General features: G+C 40.6%; 1 protein-coding gene across 1 annotated transcript in view; it reads left to right on the top strand.

Annotated features, from left to right (window-relative positions):
• LOC120556497 (CUB and sushi domain-containing protein 1-like) overlaps positions 1-23,570 on the top strand; it is a 348,428-nt gene that overhangs the window by 285,667 nt on the left and 39,191 nt on the right. Inside the window, exons 47-56 of the mRNA XM_039796142.1 lie at positions 2,281-2,394; positions 9,728-9,844; positions 10,201-10,272; positions 11,672-11,818; positions 13,326-13,514; positions 13,615-13,800; positions 14,291-14,488; positions 18,952-19,125; positions 21,195-21,368; positions 21,690-21,863. Of these exons, the coding sequence (XP_039652076.1) occupies positions 2,281-2,394; positions 9,728-9,844; positions 10,201-10,272; positions 11,672-11,818; positions 13,326-13,514; positions 13,615-13,800; positions 14,291-14,488; positions 18,952-19,125; positions 21,195-21,368; positions 21,690-21,863 (1,545 nt within the window). The remainder of the gene's footprint in view (positions 1-2,280; positions 2,395-9,727; positions 9,845-10,200; positions 10,273-11,671; positions 11,819-13,325; positions 13,515-13,614; positions 13,801-14,290; positions 14,489-18,951; positions 19,126-21,194; positions 21,369-21,689; positions 21,864-23,570) is intronic.

The raw sequence follows: 23,570 nt of genomic DNA, 5'->3' as shown, positions 1-23,570 counted from the left end.
TGCAAGACCTTTCCTTTGCAGGTGTGTGTCCAAAAAAGTGTATGTTAGCCTAAGGCCCTATTATCACCAACACATTGACCAACTTTAAACAGGTGGAGGAGCGACTACACTATACCAATAAGTGACATTTGAATACCCCAATATGGCACAATGCACACTTAATATCTGGTAACAAGCCCTTTGCTTGTAACCAGTGGAGTGACAGAGGTATTTATACTTTAGGCCAGCTATTCAATGAGAAAAGTATGTTGAGGACCTGAGAGCTAGTTTTGAGGTGACCAGGACATCCTTCTTCTTTTATCTTCACTTAAGATCAGCCCTAAAATGTTATGGAGTGCCATGGGGAAACAGTCTTGAGGCACACCCAGTCATTAAATGGTTTGTTGATTTTCCTATGATAGGATTAGTGTCAAGGATTTATGCCAAACTGATGCAAGTGTCCATAGAACTTTCAATAGTGGGGAAATGAGAGCGACAGCTGAGCCCTGAGGGGAACGCTATCAGTTGGGAGACAGTTTGGGACAACATTTTCCACTGTTCCAAGAACCCAAATCACCAGCAGATCCACTTCAAAATATGTCATAGGACATACTGGACTCCCCAGAAGAAATACGTCTCTAAAGTCATTCCAACTCCCTATTGCATGTTCTGTCAACCTGAACAAACTGGAACTTCCCTGCACATGGTTGGGAGTGTGAACAGGTGCATGAGTTCTGGAATAAAACAACATTAATAATATCTGACGTGATAGGATGTCGAATTCCTACTGACGTTTGTTACTTAACGACAACTCTAAATTACACCTGCTTGGCAGACAGAGGAAAATTTGGCTAGCCGGCTCAACTGCTAAGAAAATGAAAGCTAAATCATCAACTATCAACCTATGGGAAAGTGCAGCAGCACAAATATCAGGCCTAATGACCTCAGCGGCACAAGAACTAGAGGAGAGTGACTAGGCAAGGTGCGATTTCTGTTTGTTTATTTGTTTATTTTTTCTTCCTCAAGACCGCAGAGGGTGGGGGGTGGGTGAGGGTTTTTGTTCTTGTTCAGTTTGTATTTCTCTGTTTCTTCACTGTGTGTTTGCAAAAAAATAAAAAATAATTGTCATTAATGTTGACAGTCTTGATTTATAAAGATGACGTCAAATAATTGCCACTTGCTGCACCACACCACAGCAGCACCAGGCCTGCACCTGTTCACAGCTAGAGTGAAGTCATGTTCTGTGACGGAGTAAAGACCAAAGGGAGCTAGCTTTTGATAATCATACATAGAAATCTCGCAAGCCGTCAGAAAATTTACTGTGAACCTGGCGGAGTGGAGTACCGCAGAGACATCCCTAGCTTTGTTGTCGGTCAATCTAATAGCCAATTATACAATCTGAGAACACGCTCAAAGAAACACTGAATGTTATTGTTTGTTCTGTTCAACAATTTAAAAGTCCATGCCCCATGCTGTGAGCTTGCGCACACACTGCCTCCTGGGCAAAGTTTGAAGCAAGCATTACATCTCCCTGACACCTTTTAAGATGCCAGGTTTTGGGAATGTAAAATTCACAGTACATCCACTCAAATGTTCTGACGGCTTGTGAGGTTTCTTTGTATGATTATCCCAAACTAGCTCCCTTTGGTCTTTACTTTGTCACAGAGAATGGCTTCACTCTTGCTGTGAACAGGTTCAGGCCTGGTGCAGCTGTGATGTAGTGCAAATGGCAATTATTTGATGTCATCTTTATAAATCAACACTCACTTTTGTATTTGTCTATGTCCTGTTATGAAAAATATCTAATTATAATTTTTTAATACATCAATATCAGGGCTAATAAAGTATTTCATGACTATAAATGTTTATTTAAAAGGTCAAAAACAAAATTTTTTAGGCCTGTCAAAATGGAGCAACAACATAGGTATTAACTATTTTGGAGCGCTCTACTTACAAATTAAATACCTTAAAGGTATTTATACAATACTCATATTACATTGAGAGAGTTATTGGTTGCTGTAAATGTTCTTCTTGTCTGTACTAGCTGTAAAGATATTCACTCCTTGCACAAATCAAATGTAATAGATGAGGACAAAGTCAATGTAGAGACAATGTACTCAGGCAAAGAAAATTTGACTCTATTCTCCCTAATCAGTCTTTTTAGTTCAAAATATCCTGGATATGTGACTTGCATGTAAAAATCTGAATCTACCTTTTGATGTCAATATGATTTGCCTCTGCAGAAACACATTAAATGTCAAATCTGGGATGACTTACAGGTTTTTTGTTTTTCTGCATTAGGTGATATTGTGAAGTACCGCTGTTTACCTGGATACACACTGGTCGGAAAGGCAGAGCTGATGTGTAAACTCAATTCCCATTTGCTTTTTGAAGCCCCGGCCCCAACATGTCAAGGTAATGCAGTCCAACTCCGGAACCATATACACAACTTACTGAATGTGTATGTCTATTTGATAAGCATATGGTGATGCTGTATCAAAATGGTTTGAATCTATAGTTAACTTCAGTTGCGTTGTTTAAATATTTTCCTCAAATAAATCTGAATACATTTGTCCTCACAACTAAGTATCAAAATTATACTTTACCAATCCTTGATATATAGTACATGTTGGAGCATTTCTCTGATGTAAGCATTAAGAGCATAGCTTGTGTTCTGTTAAAGTGAATGTACTGTATATGTACTCTTGTTTTATATTTGTCTGTTGAACAGAAATGTATGTATGCTAACATTGCACATAAAATAATAACTTGAGAATGGTATAGTATAATCACCTCAAAAGCTGTCAAAACACCTTTTCATTAAAATAGTACCCCAGCGATTAACAATTGCACTTCAAAATCAATACATGATGAGATATTCTCACATTTAATAAAACTCAAACTCCAAAACCTCCCAATCCTACTCTTTCCATAATAATAATAATAATAATAATAATAATAATAACTTAAGGCGTCTTTTTGTTAGATCCTGCCTGCCTGGTAAGGAACCACATCTTTCCATGCCCTCAATTGTTTTGACAAAGTTTTCTCCAGAGCCATAGGAGATATATCACACAGATGTTACACTTCATTAGCCCTCTAAATTATACTCCACATGAATAGTCAGCTGATTTAATTCATAGTCTTGAAAATATCTTACAGTTTAAAAAAAAAAACACCCACCCATTGTTCCATAGCACTCATAGTCAGTAAATCATATAAACATTATACAGAATTTCAGATCCTAATAGATGAAAATAATTTTATCTCATCAGGGTCTGGAGTACATTTTTGCAAAATGGTGGTAAATATTTACCGTAATGGTTCCATTGTGTTCTATTAATTGAAAACATCACCTTAAAGCGCCCATATTATACTCATTTTCAGGTTCATAATTGTATTTTAAGGTTGTACCAGAATAGGTTTACGTGGTTTAATTTTCAAAAAACACCATATTTTTGTTGTACTGCACAGCTCTCTCTCACTGCTGTAGATCCTCTTTTCACCTGGTTTCTGTTTTAGCTACAGAGTGAGATCAGTAGCTCAGATGTAGATCTTGTCAGCTAGCTAGCTCCATAGAAGTAAAAGAAAGGCTGTTTCTTCAACTTTGGTCAGTTACAAGGCAGGATTAGCTGGGAGACTTCTAAATGAGGGCGCACATGTAAGTAGTTCTTTTGGAGATTATGGTGAACTTGTGTGTGTTGCAGCAGTGCTTTGCTATTGAGAACGAGGTAGCATGCTAGCGTTAGCATGTTAGCGTTAGCATTAGCATGCTAACGCTACGAGCTAACGGTTGCGGTTAGCCAGCTCGTTTCGGATTGTGACGTCTCAAGCCGGGCCGATTTTGAACAGCTCACCCAAGGCAGGACACATTCAGAAAACGTATCTCACTCAAAACAGCATGGATGGATTTTTTTCAAAGTTTGTATGTGTGTGGAAGCACCAGAGACACAAAATAACACCCCAAATCCCAGAAAAAGTGTTTTTTTCATAATATGGGCACTTTAAAGGTCTCATGGCATGAAAATTTCACTTTATGAGGTTTTTTAACATTAATATGCGTTCCCCCAGCCTGCCTATGGTCCCCCAGTGGCTTGAAATGGTGATAGGTGTAAACCGAGCCCTGGGTATCCTGCTCTGCCTTTGAGAAAATGAAAGCTCAGATGGGCCGATCTGGAATCTTGCTCCTTATGAGGTCATAAGGAGCAAGGTTACCTCCCCTTTCTCTGCTTTGCCCGCCCCGAGAATTTGGCCCATCCATGAGAGAGAGACATCATGGCTTTCAAACGAGCAAAGTGGCAGTTGGTCAAGGCCACACCCCCACCCTCCACCTTGCCCCCCCCATCTCTCCTCCTCAATAGCTACAGACACAGAAATGGCACATACTAAGGAAAGCTCATTGTGGGACTGGCTCTAGCAGCTGTAATTCTGCACTAAGGCTGAATTTCGGGAAAGAGACTTAAGATACAGTATTAGCGGACCACTAAGGCCTATATAAAAGCATCCAAAGAGCACCATGTCATGGGACCTTTAAAACCCACATCTTCTTACCTAGACTACTCTCCAAATTTTGGCTCAACCTGCATTGAAGAACTTTGAACAACCTTCATGCTATGTTTACATAAATTGGCTGAGATCCTGAGATGTTCCCAGGCCAGGGTGGAGATATAATCTCTCCACCTAGTTAAGTGTTAATTTCGTCAGACGAGACGAGACTAAATATGTTCGTCAACGACCTTTTTTTCCATGACTAAGACGAGACGATGACGAGACTGTGCCAATGTCCAAAAACGCTGACTAAGACTAATTTAACATTCATTATTGTTGACGAAAAAAGACAAGACTAAAATGTTTTGCATAAAATTAAAACTAAGATAAAATCTCTCTTCATTTTCGTCCACAATCGTCTCTACTTTTTCATCATGAGATAGAATATTCAGCTTTTACTAGGGTTGGGTACCGAGACTCGGTGCTACGGCAACTTAACGACGGTTATCTACCAGACCGAATAGCAATGCGGATTTCAGTGCCACTTAAATGCCTGCGCTTCTCTTGGATGCTCATTAACGGATGTTAGAGTCAACCGAAACATTGCTGCACGGGACGCTAGTTAATACTACACTTGGCAGCAGGTAATGTTAGCCTACCGTATTATTACCGTTATTTTTATATATTTGACTGAAATGGTTATCAGAAATAAATTATTTCAAAAAAGACTAAAATGTTTTGACTAAAACTTGACTAAGATATATTGAGTTCTGTTTTGATTAAAACTAGACTAAAATGACGAGACTTTTAGTCGACTAAAACTTGACTAACAAAAAAAGATATGTGAATGACTAAATATGACTAAAACTAACAATGACATTTGGCACAAGACTAAGACTAAATTAGAAATAGGTGACAAAATTAACACTACACCTAGTCCAGGGAGAGACGCCAGCCACCCTCCTGAGGAAACCCATTTCGGCCACTTGTACCAGGGATCTCCTTCTTTCGGTCATGACCCATCCTTCATGACCATAAGTGAGGGTAGGAACAAAAACAGTAGATAGAGAGCTTTGCCTTTATTTCTTTTCGTCACAGCAGTGCGGTAAAGGTAATGTAATATTGCCCCAGCTGCGCTGATTCTCCGGCCAATCTCCTGCTCCATTTTCCCCTCACTCGCGAAGAAGACCCCAAGGTACTTGAGCTCCTTCACTTGGGGTGAGGACTCATTCCATACCCGGAGTAGGCACTCCATGGGTTTCCTGCTGAGAAGCATGGCCTCAGATTAAGATTAAGTGCTGGTCCTTATCCTAGCCATTTCACACTCGGCTGTGAACCGATCCAGTTAGTGCTGAAGGTCACGGACTGATGATGCCATCAGGACCACATTATCTGCAAAAAGCAGCGATGAGATCCACAGCCCAACATATGCCCACCACGACTACGCCTTGATGTCCTGTCCATGAATATCACAAACAGGATTGGTGACAAAGCGCAGCCCTGGCGGAGGCCAACCCTCACCTGAAAAGATTTACTCCAGAGAACCCAGACACAGCTCTCACATTGGATGTATGAGGGATTAGATAGCCCTGAAAAGGGACCCCCTCACCCCATACTCCCACAGCACCTCCCACAGTATCTCCCAGGGGACCCGGTCATACGCCTTCTCCAGATCCACTAAACACATGTTACTCCCAGGCCCCCTCCAGGATCCTTGCAAGAGTGAAGAGCTGGTCTGTTTTTCCACGACCAGTGTTGGGAAGGATACTTTCAAAACATATTCCGTTACAGAATACATGCCCAAAAATTTAATTTGTAACGTATTCCGTTACATTACTCAATCTGAGTAACGTATTTTGAATACTTGGATTACTTCCACATTGAATTGCATTTTATAAGTGTAGGAATGCGGCCATTAAATCCTGCTTACTAAACAGGCCTATTCTGGTGTGTTTTTCTGTTCCAACTGGCTGAACGTGTTAGGCCCAATGTCTCCCTGAAAGTGCAATATATTATAATTTGCTGTAGAGGAACAAAGACTATAAGAGTATGTTTATGCAAAAGATGTTTTGCTTGTTTAAAAAGAAGAATTGACCAATTTTTCTAATTTTTCTAAGCTACCACAAGCTGATTTTAGCTAACGTTAGCTAGCATGTCAAACAGGGCTAGTCAGTCTTTCAACGGCTCTGGGGCTAGTAAAGCCACATGTCAATTAAGCAGGTAGCTACCTGATACAACTATAAAATAGCAAGGTGACCAGTAAAACTACAGCAGACGACTACCCCTAGCTAATTAAAAAATATAACTTACTTTAAGATGCTTCTTCAGGTTGGAAGTCTTTTGACGCTGAAAGGAGGTTGGTTGCTTGAGGGTTATATTTTGTTCTCCCTTCTCTTTCTTTAATTTTGAAATGCTGTTTGAATTTCCAAGATAGAAACGCATTCCTGCCCTGGCTCTGTTGTGCCGGTTCCGGCTCCATCTCTACCTCTAGCTCCTGCTGCTCCTCTTCCAACTCCATTGTGACTTATTTATATTTTTTCGTTTTCATATTGGGGCTTCTGGGAAAGAATGCTGGCATGTCATCTAAGACAGCCCCTCCACACCCAGAGCTGGTTATTGTTATAGACAATCCATGACTAGCACAGAAGTCTAACAGGTACAGATCAGGGAGGCACCCAACCCCAGTGGTTCCTCCCACAGGTGGTGGGCCTGTGGGATGCAGAGGGGGGTGCCACGTAGCTTCTTCGGGCTGTGCCCGGCCAGGCCCCATGAGGAAAGCCGATACACCAAAAAACATTTAAATGCCAAGGTGAATCAAACACTTCAAATATGCTTCTTTTATTAAAAAAATAAATAGCAGAAATGCATTCAGAATAGGGATCTTAATGATCAACCGTTAACCGACAAATTAAATTTTGACCGATTAATACGATAGTTACTTATTGTAACTCCAGATTCTGAGTATAGGCGTAGCCCTCTAAGAGCTGTAGCTATTGGGTTAATCCCTTCGCGCATGCGCAGTCGTGAAGATTTCTTTCGCGCCCTTGTGCTCTGCACGGGCCTCTAATACGTCCGCAGTTACTGTATATCACAGTTGCGCAACCATAGAACTGCTCACAACATAAGCATTTTTCTTCAGCAAATGTTGGTGAAGCAGGTGGCCTGAATCGCCTTACGTAAAACATATTGAGATAACGCGCGTACCGTGCAAAGTCGGTGAGATCCCTCCTCCGCGTTGTTGCTATGAGGCGGAGGGAAAAAACCCTTGAGGGAGAACATCCTCGACCAAAAGGAGCTAGTTAAAACTTTCGGTGTAAAAGAAGGGTTTGGCTGTAAAGTGGCCACGCTCCTGTCCCCCTTAATGGAGAGGCAGGACGGTGAAACTGACAGCGCATGAATCACTCACCCTCTTAGCCAACGTCAAGGTGAGGAGAAGCGCTGTTTTCAGTGACAGCATCCTGAGAGAGGCGTGTAACAGAGGTTTCCCCAGAGCTCGGAGCACCAGGGCTAAGTCCCATTGGGGTGTGAGAGAGCGCACAACAGGTTACTGTCTGATAGGTGGATATTTCAGCAGGCAGGTGTTCAAAGGTATTTCATCTATTCAAAGGAGCTTCCATATAAGTAGCCTATTAGTTTTGAGGTAAAATTGTCCCAAAGAAAAAAATAGACTGGAATGTGCCTATTAGAAGTATCTTCCATATAAGGATTAGTTTGAAGTTCAGCGTACACGGGTACGCGTGGTCAGTGAAGCGAGCATGGACCTGGTTTCGGGGAGATGGCGTTGTGGGCTTCAATCGGCCGAAAAAAGGGGGCCGTCGGAAGCGGGATGGAGGCCAAGCTCTGCCGCCATGGTGGGACTGCCGTCTATCTCCCGGGAGAGGGGAATGCTACTCGGCATTCACACAGGTCAAGAACAAAACCCTAGCGGTGGGCAGGGAGCCTGCCCACTGCGGAAGAGAGAAAAGGAGAAAGCCGCAGTGTGCTGCTCCCCTCCTGGAGCCATGGCGGGGACTCCGTAATCCTCCGTCGTTACGAGTTCCAGTGCTCCCAACAGGGAGGAGGGAGAGCCGGCAAGGGAACCGTCCTCGGGGGATTGAGTCAGCGGACTCGTGCCCGCCAAATCGGTCCCCTCCCCAGGCTGTCTGGGTGTTGCCGCTGGTGGTATCCTTACCTTACCCGACTGTCCGCTCAGCTGCCATCGTCTGCCGCTTCAGTTCCTCCGGCGGTAACCGGCTAGCCCGGCAAACGGGGTCGAGGCACACCTCGCAGCTCGGGTGGAGGGCCGGCGGCAGGGTATAGCCGATCTGTGGTCGGTACACGGCGGACACCGCTGTTCTTCGAAGTCTTCAAACTGCTTGTCACTGAAGAAAAATGGGAGCAGTTCTATGGTCGCGCAACTGTGATATACAGTAACTGCGGACGTAATAGAGGCCCATGCAGGGCACAAGGGCGCAAAAGAAATCTTCACGACTGTGTATGCGTGAAGGGATTAACCCAATAGGGACAGCTCTTAGAGGGCGAAGCCTATACGAAATAGAACTATCAGTTAAATGGTTAAAACAATATTATTTAAAAAATCAATCTTTATTAGCAATCCAAATTCAGGACAATTTCATCCCATTTGCACTGACAAATCTATTCCACTATGTAATTCAATAATAAACATAATTCAAAAGTTGTTGATATGTTTATTCAGTAGTACAGCAGTTAATTGAGGCATGCACATGACTTTTGTTTGTAGGACTGAAGAGACCTCAGGAAAGAAGCACAGTTTCAGTTAGCAACAATAACATATCCACACAGGGAAATGCTGGTGGCAGCTCCTGGTATTTCTAGGAAGTAATGCTCTTTTTAGTGAATTTTTCTGTTGAAGAGATGCTCAGCCTTTGCTATGAACAGAGTGTCCTTTCCATTATAGAGCAAGAGCAAAAGAAGCCAGCACTCTTATACGCGGACATGCAACCAAAGTGCTCCCCCACACAAGAGTCGGAGTTCAGCTCCTTTTTTGAAATCCTGCAAACAAGAAGATTGGGAGAGGCTTTTTGCTCAAAGCAAGTTGTATAAAATGCACATTTCCAAAGGTTGGCTCTTTTGGCACGTGTATTGGAGAAAGGATACAGATTATGGAAGTTGGTAGGTAAACAAGAATGGAGGGATGGATCGAAGGGACGCAAATTGGAAAAGAGAGTTGCTAGAAGCTAGAAATGTACTACAAACAGTTTTGAACATTCTGACTGGCTTTTGTCTATTACCCCTCCAGCCCAGTGCCCAGCCAATGAAGAGCGGTCTTCGTCATCAGGAGTGATACTAAGCCCTGGGTTTCCTAGCAACTACCCAAACAGCCAGACATGCTCCTGGCTGCTTCATATGGTTCCAGGTACAGTGTGTCGGGGGGATGCAACCAGTATGTTTCTAGACTGCTGTTTGTATGTGTAGGGTAAGGGGTATGTGTGAGAGAGTGAAACATTCATGCGTGTGTACTTTTTTATTTGTGTGTGCATGTTGTACAGTGTGAGAGACCGTCTGTATGTAATGTTGACCGTATGTACAATGTATGGAAGTGTTGGTACTGTAAAATACAGAATGTGTCATGCTTGCAAGGCTGTGTGCGCATATGTGCACCTGCTTCAAGCTTAAATATGTATAAAGGTGCAATTGTGTGTGTGGTACTCTTAATATTACATATTGCAGCTTTTTGGATGTCTTTGTAAATAATTTTGTCTTGTTTCCCAGGTTACACCATCAATATTTATGTAGAGATGTTCCACAGCGAAAAACAGTTTGATGAACTGGAGATTTTTGATGGTATACAAAGCTTTTCCTCTCTATTTTTCCTACACACACACACACACACACACACACACACACACACACACACACACACACACACACACACTCACATGCAAATTAAATTTATGTTTGTTTGTGAAAAGTAGTTTAACAAGATGCACAACACTTAATTCTCATTTGTGGTGTTAGGAATTTTTCCCGCAGGAGTTCCAACTAGGTTGTGTAACAGTAAATTTGAAAGTGTTCAGATCGTGCGTGTGTGCGTGTGTGTGTGTGTGTGTGTGTGTGTGTGTGTGTGTGTGTGTGTGTGTGTTAGAGGTGTGAATCTTCACTGATCTCCCGATTCGATTACGATTATCATGTCAGCTCTAATACTAAATGAATTGGATACATAAAACTATAGCACTGAGCACATGGCACTTGAATGTGCAAAACATAACAGAATATGTAAACAGAAATGTTGTTAGGCCTACATTAAATTGTAAACAGAAATAATCGATTATGAGCCTGACGATTATCGATGCAGCATCGTCCATGTCCACGATTCGATGCATCGATTATTTTATTAATTTCAACACCTCTAGTGTGTGTGTGTGTGTGTGTGTGTGTGGAATGTAACTTTCTTCTTTTTGTTTATTAATTTTATTGACATTACATATTGTTTTATAACTTTATAAAACCAGTGACAACTAACAGTGTTTTGTTTGGATATTTGCTAGTACCCACATCTTAGTTTGTAAAACAGTAACCATCATAACAAGCCATCAAAACTTAAATAATATCTCACTAGCTTTTGAAATATGTGATTTGTATTGGAATCCACAAGCAGGGATGAGCATATATGCTACTAATATGTGTATCCTGCTTAGCTCTTGTATTTATCTTGCCTGGTGCTAAACAGACTGTAGCTGCGTTTGATGTTGCAGACATCAATGGCATCATTGTGGCGTAGGCGGCTGTGACTAGAGTTGTTTCTGAACTTACTTCGGGCTCCATCCACTGCCAAGTTCAAACAGACATTAGCACAGGTGGAGAGTTGTGGTCTATAAAGTTGAGATGGAACTAAACAATATACTTCAATCAGAATTATGTACCACAAGTAATTTGGAGGTATTTAGCAACTTAATGATGCTGTCACCATCATGTGCTGCATATCTCAGCAACAATAAAACACTGTCTGACTGCAGCTTGTTGTTCATCTCCAGCTTAGGTTAGGTTAATATTCTTGAGATTGTAAGATGATTGGAATTTGTAAATTTACTGATACAGACGTGAAAAAGTAATTTCCCCCAACACACACAGACCACTAAACAAAATGACATATTGTACATGCATGTCTATACATAAGAACATACAAATATACCATATACTGTACACACAACGGTTCTGAAATGTCATTCATTTGTTTCTCTAGGATCCTCAGGGCAGAGCCCTTTGCTTGTTGCTCTCAGTGGTAACCACTCATCTCAGCTAAACTTCACATCTAAAACAAACCAGCTCTACCTACGATGGTCCACTGACCATGCAACCAACAAGAGAGGATTCAAGATACGATACTCAGGTACATATAATATCTTTCATTTTGTATGAATCATTTTGTTCGTCACTCTGTTTATAATCAGCTGGTTATGTTATCATTAGAGAATAATATCAGCAAAATCAAACACAAGTTATCGCTCTATCCATTTAAAAGCTTCAAGATGTCTGTTTACTTGTCAGTCTGTATCTATCAACATATTTTTTCAGTTTAAGTTATGTGCAATTATGTGCATTACTTGAATGTCAGGGAGGAAAGCTACAGATTTTTCTTTTGAGAAAATGAGTGTCCTACCATGTCAAAAAGTTGTCTCCTCTGCATTATCTCTGCTTTCGCACACATTTGAATTTAAATTGTACCCATCCTGATGTGTTGACAAAGCTTTGACTAATGTTAGCTGAAGTGATTTGGCTCCAATAGCTAACCCCCAACGCCTTTCTTATCATGAAAATGAATTGATGCATCAAGGATGTAGGTACTGTACCTAAGCCATGATCATTTAGAAGGCTAATTAAGAGTCCACTTTGTTAATTTGACAATTTGTTTCAGATTGAGTGTAGTATCTCTATCTATCTGCAGGTTCTTGCCAACACTGTGGTGTTCTGATCATTTGCTTTGTTTGATTCTGGTTGAGAGGTTTTTCACCTGTCCCCTTCATCATGGTTTTTAACTTGTGGAGAGTTTGTTAAAGATGAGCACCAATTTCAGTAATAGAAAATACAATTTACAGTGACACTGATCCTGTTTGGACTTGAGAGGAGTGAGCCGGTCTCTTGGCTCTCTATACTGAAAGAAATATGTGATATATTTTAGTCTGTGGGTTTTATCAGCACAATGGCCTGAAGTAATAGTGTTGTCTTTTCCCCATGGTGTTGTATTGCCCTGACAACGGCAGCTATACAGAGAACAGCAATTTATAGTTGAGACCTGGCATTCAGATGAAACTGCCTCAACAAGCCAGTTCATGTCTGTTTATTAGAATTATCAACATTCAGTAGTAAGGAACGGAAGGACTGCACCTTCATCCCCTCACTGAATATTCCTGCGACCACAGAATGATCATGTTAGAGAAAAATGGAATGATAAGATATAAAATTTGTGTTGCCGATAGAACATATTTTAGATTTTTTGAGCCGATAGAGTGAGCAAAAGAGAGGCCATATGACTCATTGGGGAGAGGGAGACATAAGATACTTCTTGGAATGAAAGTTTATGGATGAAAAGGAAAATTACAGTGATTCTATTGTCCTGACTGGAGTGGCAAAGTCATTCCACCTATGTGAAGCCAAAAGGGAGAAGAGCCAAGACCAGGTGGAGAAATGACCACATCGGACAGGAAAGGGAGAGCCAGGTGGCTCATTGTGGGGTGTTCTGCTGAATGTTTAGATTGTTCTCTATGCTCTAGCAGTTATGCTTTTACACAGAAGACACAGACATTGCATTATTATTTGCTACCAGTTTTCGAGAATTCTGTTTGTGTTAGTAACTTGTTCACAGTTTGATTTGATTCTTTGTATCTATATTTCTCAAGCTGCCTACTGCAGCATTAATGATCCTCCAGTGAATGGTGGCGTGGTCAACCGAACCAAACTCCGTCCGGGTAGCAGACTTCAGTTCTATTGTAACCGTGGTTACCGTATGATAGGCTCAAGCAATACCACTTGCAGTCTCCACCCCAATGGGCTTTTCCAGTGGGATACACCACCACCTTTTTGTCAAGGTAACATTTTAAACACATTCTTTAAAAAAGTTGACAAACATAAAAATGGTGCAGTTTGAGAAGGATTCCCTTTGGACACTTTCTCTTTGTGATGTGGCAGCTGTCTCATGTGGAATCCCTCAGTTGCCGGGTAATGGCAGCTTCCATGCTAACCAGTACACCGTTGGTAGCCATGTCACCTACCACTGTAACTATGGTTTCCACCTTGATCCTGGTGCTCAAATGACAGCCGTGTGTTTGGAGGATGGCAGCTGGAGTAACGCTGCCTCAGCCCCCAGATGCCTACGTAAGTTGACAAAAATCGTAAACAATTAAGGTCCACTTAATAGCTATTTCCTCAGCTATGTCTTCCTCAGTGGACGGAGTGGAGTTTGCTCAGTTTTCATGGTTGTCATGCTGTTTTCATGACATGACAACTAAGGAAGACCATGACAGGCAGTTGAAAGCTCTGGAAAAAGCTAGGAAGTGGATCTTGAGTTACTATTTTCTTTTATGAAACTACTGTTCCCAAGGTCAAAAGTAAAAATCCAGTTTTCATTCTGAAAATGTATAAATAAATTCTGGTGGCATCACATACAGTATAAGATTATAGATTTATATAATTTATAATGTATGATGTATAGATTATAGAGGTTCAGGTGCTATTTAGTGTTGGCATGTATGTAAACTAAAACCATATGGCAGGAAACAGCTTATGGTTAAGGATCCAAAAGAAGCTTGAAAACCTTTATTGAATGTTTCATTTAATTGTAATTAGATTAAATTTTATTTTCCAGCCATCCACTGCCCCAGCATTGAGGGCACCTTGTCAGATCATATGACCTCCCGCCTGCTCACTGGTAGGTTGGGAGAGTTTGGTTCTATGGTGATGCTGGAATGCTCAACAGGGTACTATTTAGGCGTGGGGCATCGGACTCTTCGCTGCCTTGCCAACGGAACCTGGGAGGGGTCGGATGACCTAGCTACATGCAAAAGTAAGTATTAATAATAACATGAACACCATCGTGACTATCCTGTGAAAAAGAAATCTCAACTGCTACTCTCAAATCATCTGACCTCTTCCCCTCTGAACAAGATAATAAAACTCTACTATGATATTATGTTTTGTTTTTGTTCACCTCCCTCGGCACTCTGGATGACATATAACTTTATTTATGAGTCTACTTAGGATTTTATTATAAGACATTCCTTTTAAACTGGGTTGATACACATATATGGAATGCTTCACTGTCCTTTGTACTCTACATCGCACAGATCATTATTATATTTTTTTAAAGATTATTTTTTTGGGGGCATTTTTAGGCCTTTATTGACAGGACAGCTGAAGAAATGAAAGGGGAGAGAGAAGGGGAATGACATTCAGCAAAGGGCCACAGGTCGGAGTCGAACCCCGGCCCGCTGCGAGGAGTAAACCTCTATATATGGGCGCCCACTCTACCAACTGAGCGCCCACACAGATCATTATTAACTTCTTCTGTGATGTTGGTTTTGATATCAACAACTTTCGTGGATGGGGAAGACAAACCATATCAACCGAGGGAATAAAAAAAGAAACCTCATACACTCACTCAAACACACACACACATATAGACACAACTGCATGGGCAGGGAACACATGCACACAAAAAGACTATCAAAAGAATAAAACTGCATTGCATTTGCTGCCACAACCTGTCATGAATGAGTTATTAAAAATGGCGTGCCCACCCTGTTACAAGCCAAAACAGTTAAGGAAAAGTCAGAGAAAGTTATTTCTCTGTGTGAAGCGGAAGCATCGCAGTGTTTAATTCTTGCTGCCACACGTCAAGTAGGTTTGATTGTAGGACACGGACAGCTTGAGAGGGAGTTACTTTCTGTGTGAGTGTTTTTTTTTTACGACTAAACAGTATTAGGGCTATTGTAGGGCGAAAAAATTATTACAGAGCCGGGGAAGGGGGGTAATATTCAGAGAATTACATTTTTTTAAGTTGTTTATTTGTGAGAATAAACTCAGAAATTCCCTGGGATTAAAGTCACAAATTTACGAGAAAAAAAATCAGAGAAATAGTGTATTTTTGTTAAGGAACCACGTTGCTTCACTTTGCAAGGTTTGATCAACCTCATCCCACCATAGACGCTGCTGCTTCCCATGTGTTATTATGCCTGCAGTGATGATCTGTCCTATTCTGTCCTGCTGTAACACACATTCCTTTTTAATTGCCCGTAGATGAACTAGCGATATCCGTATCTGTCCATTGAGTTGTAGTTCCAGACACTGGGTCAGGAATCGGGGGGACAACCAGAATCTTTGTCCACCCACTTTCAGGTGTTATGGTATGGTAACTCTATTACCAGCGGTGCAGACAAATCAGGTGCACCCTGCCAAGTGCGTTGGGAGTGTGCCATATTCACTTTTGGAAATTCCGCGAGAAGTTTTAAGTGATTCACAATTTTTCGTGGAGCTGTTGAATTGTGAACTTTTTTCAACAGATCGGGGGGGGGATCTGTGGTTATAGAACCGATGCTGTTTGCACAAAATGTAGGCTAACCAGTGGATCTGCCATGCTTTATTGGCTTGACAGTGACATCATCACTCCAGTTAGAGATGCAGAGGAAACAGATACCTGCTGCGTTCAGATGGCTGGAAAGACAGTCAGCAATGTAAAGGAAAGGCCTTACAGTAATAATGGCAGCAGAGAACACAAGTATTGATATTTACATGTTGAAAAGAACAGTTGAAAAGCACCAGCAAAAACTACTAAAAACAGCCCAAACTCTTTAAAGTCCAAATGTTTATTATAATAATATGGTGATTCAGGGCTAAAGTCACGAGTATTTCCTTATTGCTAAATCCGATTGCAGTATATTATTTGATTAGGTCATCAACTGCAGGCATAATAAGCAGAAAGCTGGTGATTATGAAATGTATGAGTTTTTTTCTTGCAAAATTACCAATCCAATCTCAGAGAATATCAGAGTTTTTTTCTCGTAAATTTACAACTTTAATCTCAGAGAATATCCAAGTTTTTTTTCTCGTAAAGGTACGACTTTAATCTCAAAATATTACCCCCTCCTCCTCCGGCTCTGTAATTATTATTGTTTTCCTACAATGGCCCTAATACGCCGTATGTTTATCCATTTCCCTTACTACTTATTTTTAAATTAGTTACCAGGTGTGTCTTTACCACTGCACATTGTCTTGGGACTGTGATAACTATTTTAAACAGATGCAGCCTGTGCTTCCTAAATGTGGGGTATATGCGGGCAATAGTGGAAGATTGGATTTTTAAATAGTGTTGCTATGCAATGTGCCTTTGCTGCTTTTTTCATGAAGGGAAGTTGTAAGAGAGCATTGTGACTTTGAAAACTTTCCAATAGGCTTGCATAATATATGACATGCCGTTCAAGTGAAATGGACTTGAAAAGTTTAAAAAATTATAAAAGAAATTTAAATCTCTCTTACATTAGACCAGTGGTTTCAAACTTTATTTTGCTACATTTTCATTGTATTTCTTTATTATTTCATGATCCAGTATTTGAGTTGACCTACCTAAAACTGCAGCAGCTCAAGGGATTTGGCAATGTAACAGAAGTGTATATTCTTTAAGTTGGCCAGTGGTTTGAAAACAGTGTCTCTAAGTTATGAGAGGCCATCTGGTTTTACAGTGATTTAACATTATAAAGGGAGTCTGAGATTATTGCCTGAGAAAAAAAGGTCTTCTCTGATCAGGGGGGGAACGAGGCAACAATGGTCAGTGTTTTGCAAGCGCGTGATTTGTGACACAGAGTATGAAGATGACCTGGCTCTCAGGAAACTCCTTAGTTTGTAGGAGATTAAAAACATACAGGTGGGGGGGGGCCCCCCAGCGGGTATTTTTTTTTTTTTTGGGGGAAATTGAGAGAACTCAGGGTCATGTTTTCATACAGTGTGTTACATATCGTTAGCCGGCTGCAGCCAGAAGATCGGGACTACGTCCAACTGATAACAGCACCACGAATGAAGCAGAGAAAATGGATAAAAAGTTAGGGTTCTGGGTTAGCCGGCATCAGATGCTGGGGGAATCACTGTCTGTCTGCTTGGTTTTAGCGATAGGCTGTTTTGTCTTAAAGTAATCTGATCCGTATGCATACGCTTTTGTATTTTGCAATATCATTCACTAAAGCTTGTCATTAACTTTAACTGGACGAATCTTGAGTCTTATTTTGAATCTTGAGTCTATTTCTCTGATCTACCAGTAAACGAACACTATTCAGTGACCATAGAATTGAGTCAGATTAAGTCTGGCCTTTTTAGGGCCAGACCAGTCATCGGTCACATTTTAGAACTAAATCCTACAGGCTTAAGAAGAAAAAAAATCATAAAATCTTTTTTCTTACCTAAATCTTATTTAGCCAGTTATTGCATTGGACAACTAAATGTACAGTGTTTGAATTCAGGATTACTTATAGGGCTAGATTTACTAACACTAGCGCAGTTTGCGCTGCGTCCGTTTATGCGAGTTCGGTAATAGCGCACGCTATGCTTCCACAGTTTGCGTAGTATTTATCAACCCTGACACCCATCAGGCAATCAGCGTCTTTCTCCGCCCACTACACCGTAAATTGCGCTGTAGCAAAGCGGTACTGGTGCTATGATACGGCTGAGTGCAGACTGCGATATTCCCACAGCTGATGCTATGACTGTTTGAAATGATCCTGATGCCAATATTTGTAATGTAGCGAGGAGTTTAACAACTGCTGGAATGGGATGTGAACGCTGAGTGGGAGATTCAATTTCATCTTTGATTTCTTCCAGTAACTCTAATATTGCATGGCTGCTTGATCTGTAACGCTAAATGATGTTGTGTTCACTGACAAAGTGTGATTCTTCTGTTAAAAATATTTTCAGCCTCGCCTATGTCTTCGTCTTGCTCAAATTACTGTTGCCATTTCACCAGCGGCACAAAGGTTCACGAGGAAACTCGACCGCGGCTGGTTTAAAGAGGCGGAGAATTTCCCCGCAGAATAGAGGCCCTTACTGACAGTCTTTGTAAATACCCGGGAATATATATAATTAGGTGCACTTTCGCGCTTATCCTCCCACCTTTTTGGGTGGAACTCCCACTTTCCCCACGACCCTCCCACGAACGCATATTGAAAGCGCAACTTGTCTCTTCTCGCTCATGTGGCAGACAATCTGCGATTTTACCCAAGTGGCCCTGTTTGTAAATAGCCCGCATCGGTTACGTCCGTCTTTGCGACCAATTAGCGCCTGGAAACAGGCGCAAGTGGCTTGATAAATCTAGCCCATAGTGTCATCTTACCTGCAGTAACACAGTTACATTATGAAGACTTGGAAACATCACCCACTTAAACTATAACCGTACCAGTTGCCCCATAATGTTATGTGTAAGTAATACCTAATTTTCAGTGTCTTTCTGTAACAACATGAAATAATCATATTTATTTTATTATTTAGTCATCTCCTGTGGTGAGCTTCCTTCTCCACCCTTTGGGACCAAACTGGGGACGTTGACCACATTCGGAGCAACTGCAATCTTTGTATGTAACCATGGTTACACACTGGTGGGGTCACATGTCAGAGAGTGCGGTGCTAACGGGCTGTGGAGTGGTACAGAGACCAGGTGTCTAGGTAAGGTCCATTACATGTGATAGGATGTACATTGTGTTGAGGTCTGTCCCATGTGCATAAAAATTAACAATCTGATCAATAATTAAAGTTAATCCAGCAGGTTGAATGGTGTGATTCAAAAAAAAAAACAGAAGATGGGGGCACATTTAGAGTAGGACTTATCCAAGCCTTTGATTAATGATCTGTTGTATAATTTTTTGTAAGTGTTTTACATTTCTATGTAAAATCCAGTCTGATTAGTGCTTGGTATCAACAGTTAGACTGGCTGTATTTTCAATCTTACACAATATAGCACCCAAGACCAATTTAAAGGCCAATATGTACAAAATAAAAAGGCATACAATGTGATGAGAGTCTGTCTATATGTTTGCCTTAAGCAGTGGTATCACTTTATCTTGCTCAGCTTGTGTAGAGAGGGCTAAGCTGTGCGTAGGATTTGTGTCATGGACTTTTTGTATGGACTTACTATCTAATGGAATGTATGAACATATAAATTTTACACCCAAGCTTTATTAGTACATGAAATTACTACAGGTGTCTAGGTAAGGTCCATGGAAATTAGACCAGCAAAAAGTAAGATAAACTATGCACATGCCTCAGTAACTCAAATGATCTACTACTGAAACATTTATTACTTAATACATTAAGGGTTTGATTTACACCTTCAGTAAGCACTGGCCAGAGATGATTAATCCTGATTTTCCATACACACTATTCCACAGTGATTCAGCCTTGGAGTTGCATGCCTGAATAAGAAGCCTCATGCAGAATTCACTTTTTATGTGATGAATGGATACTGTAAATCAAGGCATGTTCACCTTCACATTGTTATTCTGAGATTTGGATGCTAACGAGGGTAGGCAAGACATACCTTAAAGTTGATCTAAGAAGAGTTTAAAGTTGAAGTCACTAAATCACAATTTAATCACTGCTACAAATGTGGATTGTATGTGGCTAAATGCCAGTTAGCTTTGCTGCCTTTGTCAACACGGGCTGTATATGCACTTAAGTTTAGTATCGAAAAAGTTCACATCAGAATGTTTATTACAAGTGATAAAATGTTCTGATTTTATTTAAAATGATCATGTAGTGTGATTGTAATTAAGCTTTGTGAAGTCCCTTCCCTTGAGGTTTTGTATTTTTATATTAGTCTCATGCTGACATGTTTTTTTATTTTTCTAATGTCAATTATTTTCATGAGTTGTGTTATGAGTTCCACATTCCTATTATGAAGTTTAATTTTTTATAATTATTAGAAGAAATGTGTATCTTTAAAGTTAACAAAACATATGTTACTCACAATTTGGAAAGGCCATAATTTGCTGTGTGTAACATGCATTATTACACATTCCTCTTTGTATTCAGGAAGGCACAAATATTGATTACACATTTACTGCTATAAACAGTTTTAGTACTTATGATTAAAAAAACACTTTTATATCCTAGTGGTTTTATAAAATCAGACATCTGTTGATAATGATTTTGAGTAGATGGTGTTTGGAAAAGTGGTAGAAATATCTGCATTACATCAACAGTAATCTCCAATGAGTTTTGCTAAATAATCAATGTTCTCACAGCATTAATCATGATTCGAGAAAGTGTATGTGAAAAAAATTATTAAATTCCAAATACATCAATAAGTATTGAGCCGTAGTCATCGACTTCATGATGCACAGAAACATTAAGCGAGGGTTGACTGTGAAAAGCGGATGATTGGTCTCTTAATAGTTGAAATGGTGTTGAATACAATTCAATGATTCTCCACACCTAAGCTCTCAAGATGTGTCCTGCAATTTATGTGCTCAAGTTTTAATAAATCATGAAAGCATGTGGTACTCCAAGGCCACTTAGAGAACACAGAGAAATCTTTCAGTATTTAGACAGCTCCTATACAGTACATTGTTTGGCCATCTAACTGTTGGGGATATTGAGCCAGAGTAGGTGTTTTAAGGTCGTAGCTATGGGAACATTGAACCAGCACTGATGACTTTAAAGCCAAAGATAAGGAAAGTGACTTTAAGTTGTTTTTCTTTATACTGCATTAATCTCTATCATTTTGTCTCCCGTAGCTGGTCACTGTGACTCTCCAGATCCTATAGTCAATGGGCACATTAGTGGAGATGGCTCTAGTTACCGGGACACAGTGGTGTACCAGTGCATGTTAGGATATCGCCTAATCGGCACATCAGTCAGGATCTGTCAGCAAGACCATCGGTGGTCTGGAACAACACCCGTTTGCGTCCGTAAGTTCTTTATGATACCAAAAGCATTGTAGTTCATCTTTATGGAATGGTGATTTAATACTTTTTCAGTTAATGTGAGAAGCTGAAAGGATTATCCTTTATTAATTAAATCCATTAAAAAGAAAATCTTGAAAGAAGTCACACATTTTAGGCCTTTCTGGGTTAAAATTGTTATTTCAATGACTATCTCTGCAGCATCTATATGTTCCCTACAAAAACTTGAAAATATCCCAAAATATCAAGCGGAAAATAGCACAATGCTGCATATAATATTTTTTCCACACCTCAAATTTCTCATCATACTTCTCTATACTCCCTCAGCTATCACTTGTGGTCACCCTGGCAACCCAGGCAACGGGCGGACTAATGGCAGCGAGTTCAACCTCAATGATGTTGTCAACTTCACCTGTAACAGAGGTTACATCCTCAGTGGAAATTCTCGAGCTCAGTGCCGACTCAACGGACAGTGGAGCAGCCCCCTTCCCGTCTGCAAAGGTCAAAAACACATATATGAACACAGAGTTACAGATTTATACTCCTGTACATCCCTGTAAATGCTTTAGTTGAACCAGCTCTTCAGATTAGAGTGCATACAAGAAAGATGGCGTTGGTTGTTCTTGAGTTTCACCTTTGGTATATGTTAATGATGACTGTAGTGGATGTTTCCGGGGCGTTCACCTTTGTTTCAAATGATTTTAATAAGATGACATAGTTTAACTGACGTTGCCACCTCCTCAGATCCTAGCAGTTGTGGAGTAAAAGGTCATCATAAAGCCATGCATTTTCGATGGTCAGTATGTTTTCATTATTTGTTGGCCCGATTTGCTTCTAGCTACAGTATGTCAACTGGAACATTTGTTGCCAACTCTGCTGCCAGCAGACTGTACATTTGAGAACTGAATAATTTTAGCGTAAACAAACACTTAGCATTGAGCTATGTTGAGCCACAATCAGTGTGGTGTGTCTCTAAATAGACTAACAAATTCATATGTGCGCTCACATAGCTGGGTACATGTCCAGAGACACATTCTTCTACTCTGCTAACCATGCATATTTTTTTGCTACAAGCCTCCCCAGACCTCCGGTAGTGTAACAGTTATGATATACTAAAACACGCACACACAGGCATTCCGCCCAGCCATGAGAGCAGATCGATTCAAAGTAGTTGTTCACATGGGTTTTCTATTGAGGGGATTCATCCTCCCTTGCTTGCTTTTTCTATCTCCCTCACTTTTTCCATTTTATCCCTTTCTCTCCTCTCTCCCTCCCAGCAGCAGCTGTCAATTATGAGACTGAAACTTTCTTTGTTCCCATAGGGTGCCACACACACACACACACACACACACACACACACACACACACACACACACACACACACACACACACACACACACACACACACACACACACACACACATATCTATGTCCCCCATGGACTTGAATTTGAGTGAATGTCAGTCTCCACTGTGATATGTGGAAAATAAAACATCTTATTGGACTGGCATCCACCCAGAGAACAGAGCAGAGTAGAAGGGACCAGTGGAGAGGATAGAGAACAAAGAACTTCAGAAAACAGAGCGGGGTGTGACAAAAGAGCAGTTTAGAGAAGACCAGAACCAGCGCAACAAAGATAATCTGAATTTGTAACACTGTGATTCAGGGTTTAGTACCCTAAAATTATCCAACTGTGTCCTGCTTTCTGGTAGTTGTTCTGTAAAGTTTTTGCTCCATCATGTTCGACTCGGTTAATTTATCTGTGCCTGAAATCACTCACTATTTACTGTATATTGCACTATATTTACACAGCGCTCATTATAGTGCCCTAAGTGTGCCCTTCTGAGTTTTAAATGTATGCAATAAATAGTGTCCTCAAGAATTCCCACAATGGAATGGAAATAACATACAGACAATGGCATATCAATTACGTTCCGCTAACAATCCCATAATGCAATATTATTGCACTTTACAGATGCAAAAATTACAGTCAGGGGACAGTACACCTGTCAAGGATGAGGCAATTTACTGCTCACTTAAAAGTAAACTTTTGACTGTCTTATATATTATATAGGAAGTAGTGAATGACTGAGTGATTTCGGACACAGCTATGTAATTTAGCTGTTATGGGCCTCCAAATAATTGTTATTCCAAATGAAGTAAGATTTTTGAAGTTTAACGCTTCCCTTCTTTTCTCTTCTTTTCTTA

The sequence above is a fragment of the Perca fluviatilis genome, chromosome 3 (genome assembly GCF_010015445.1).
Source record: "Perca fluviatilis chromosome 3, GENO_Pfluv_1.0, whole genome shotgun sequence".
NCBI classification, from domain to species: Eukaryota; Metazoa; Chordata; class Actinopteri; order Perciformes; family Percidae; genus Perca; species Perca fluviatilis.
Note: the sequence above shows the minus strand (reverse complement) of the source record. Positions and strands in the feature narration are given on the sequence as shown.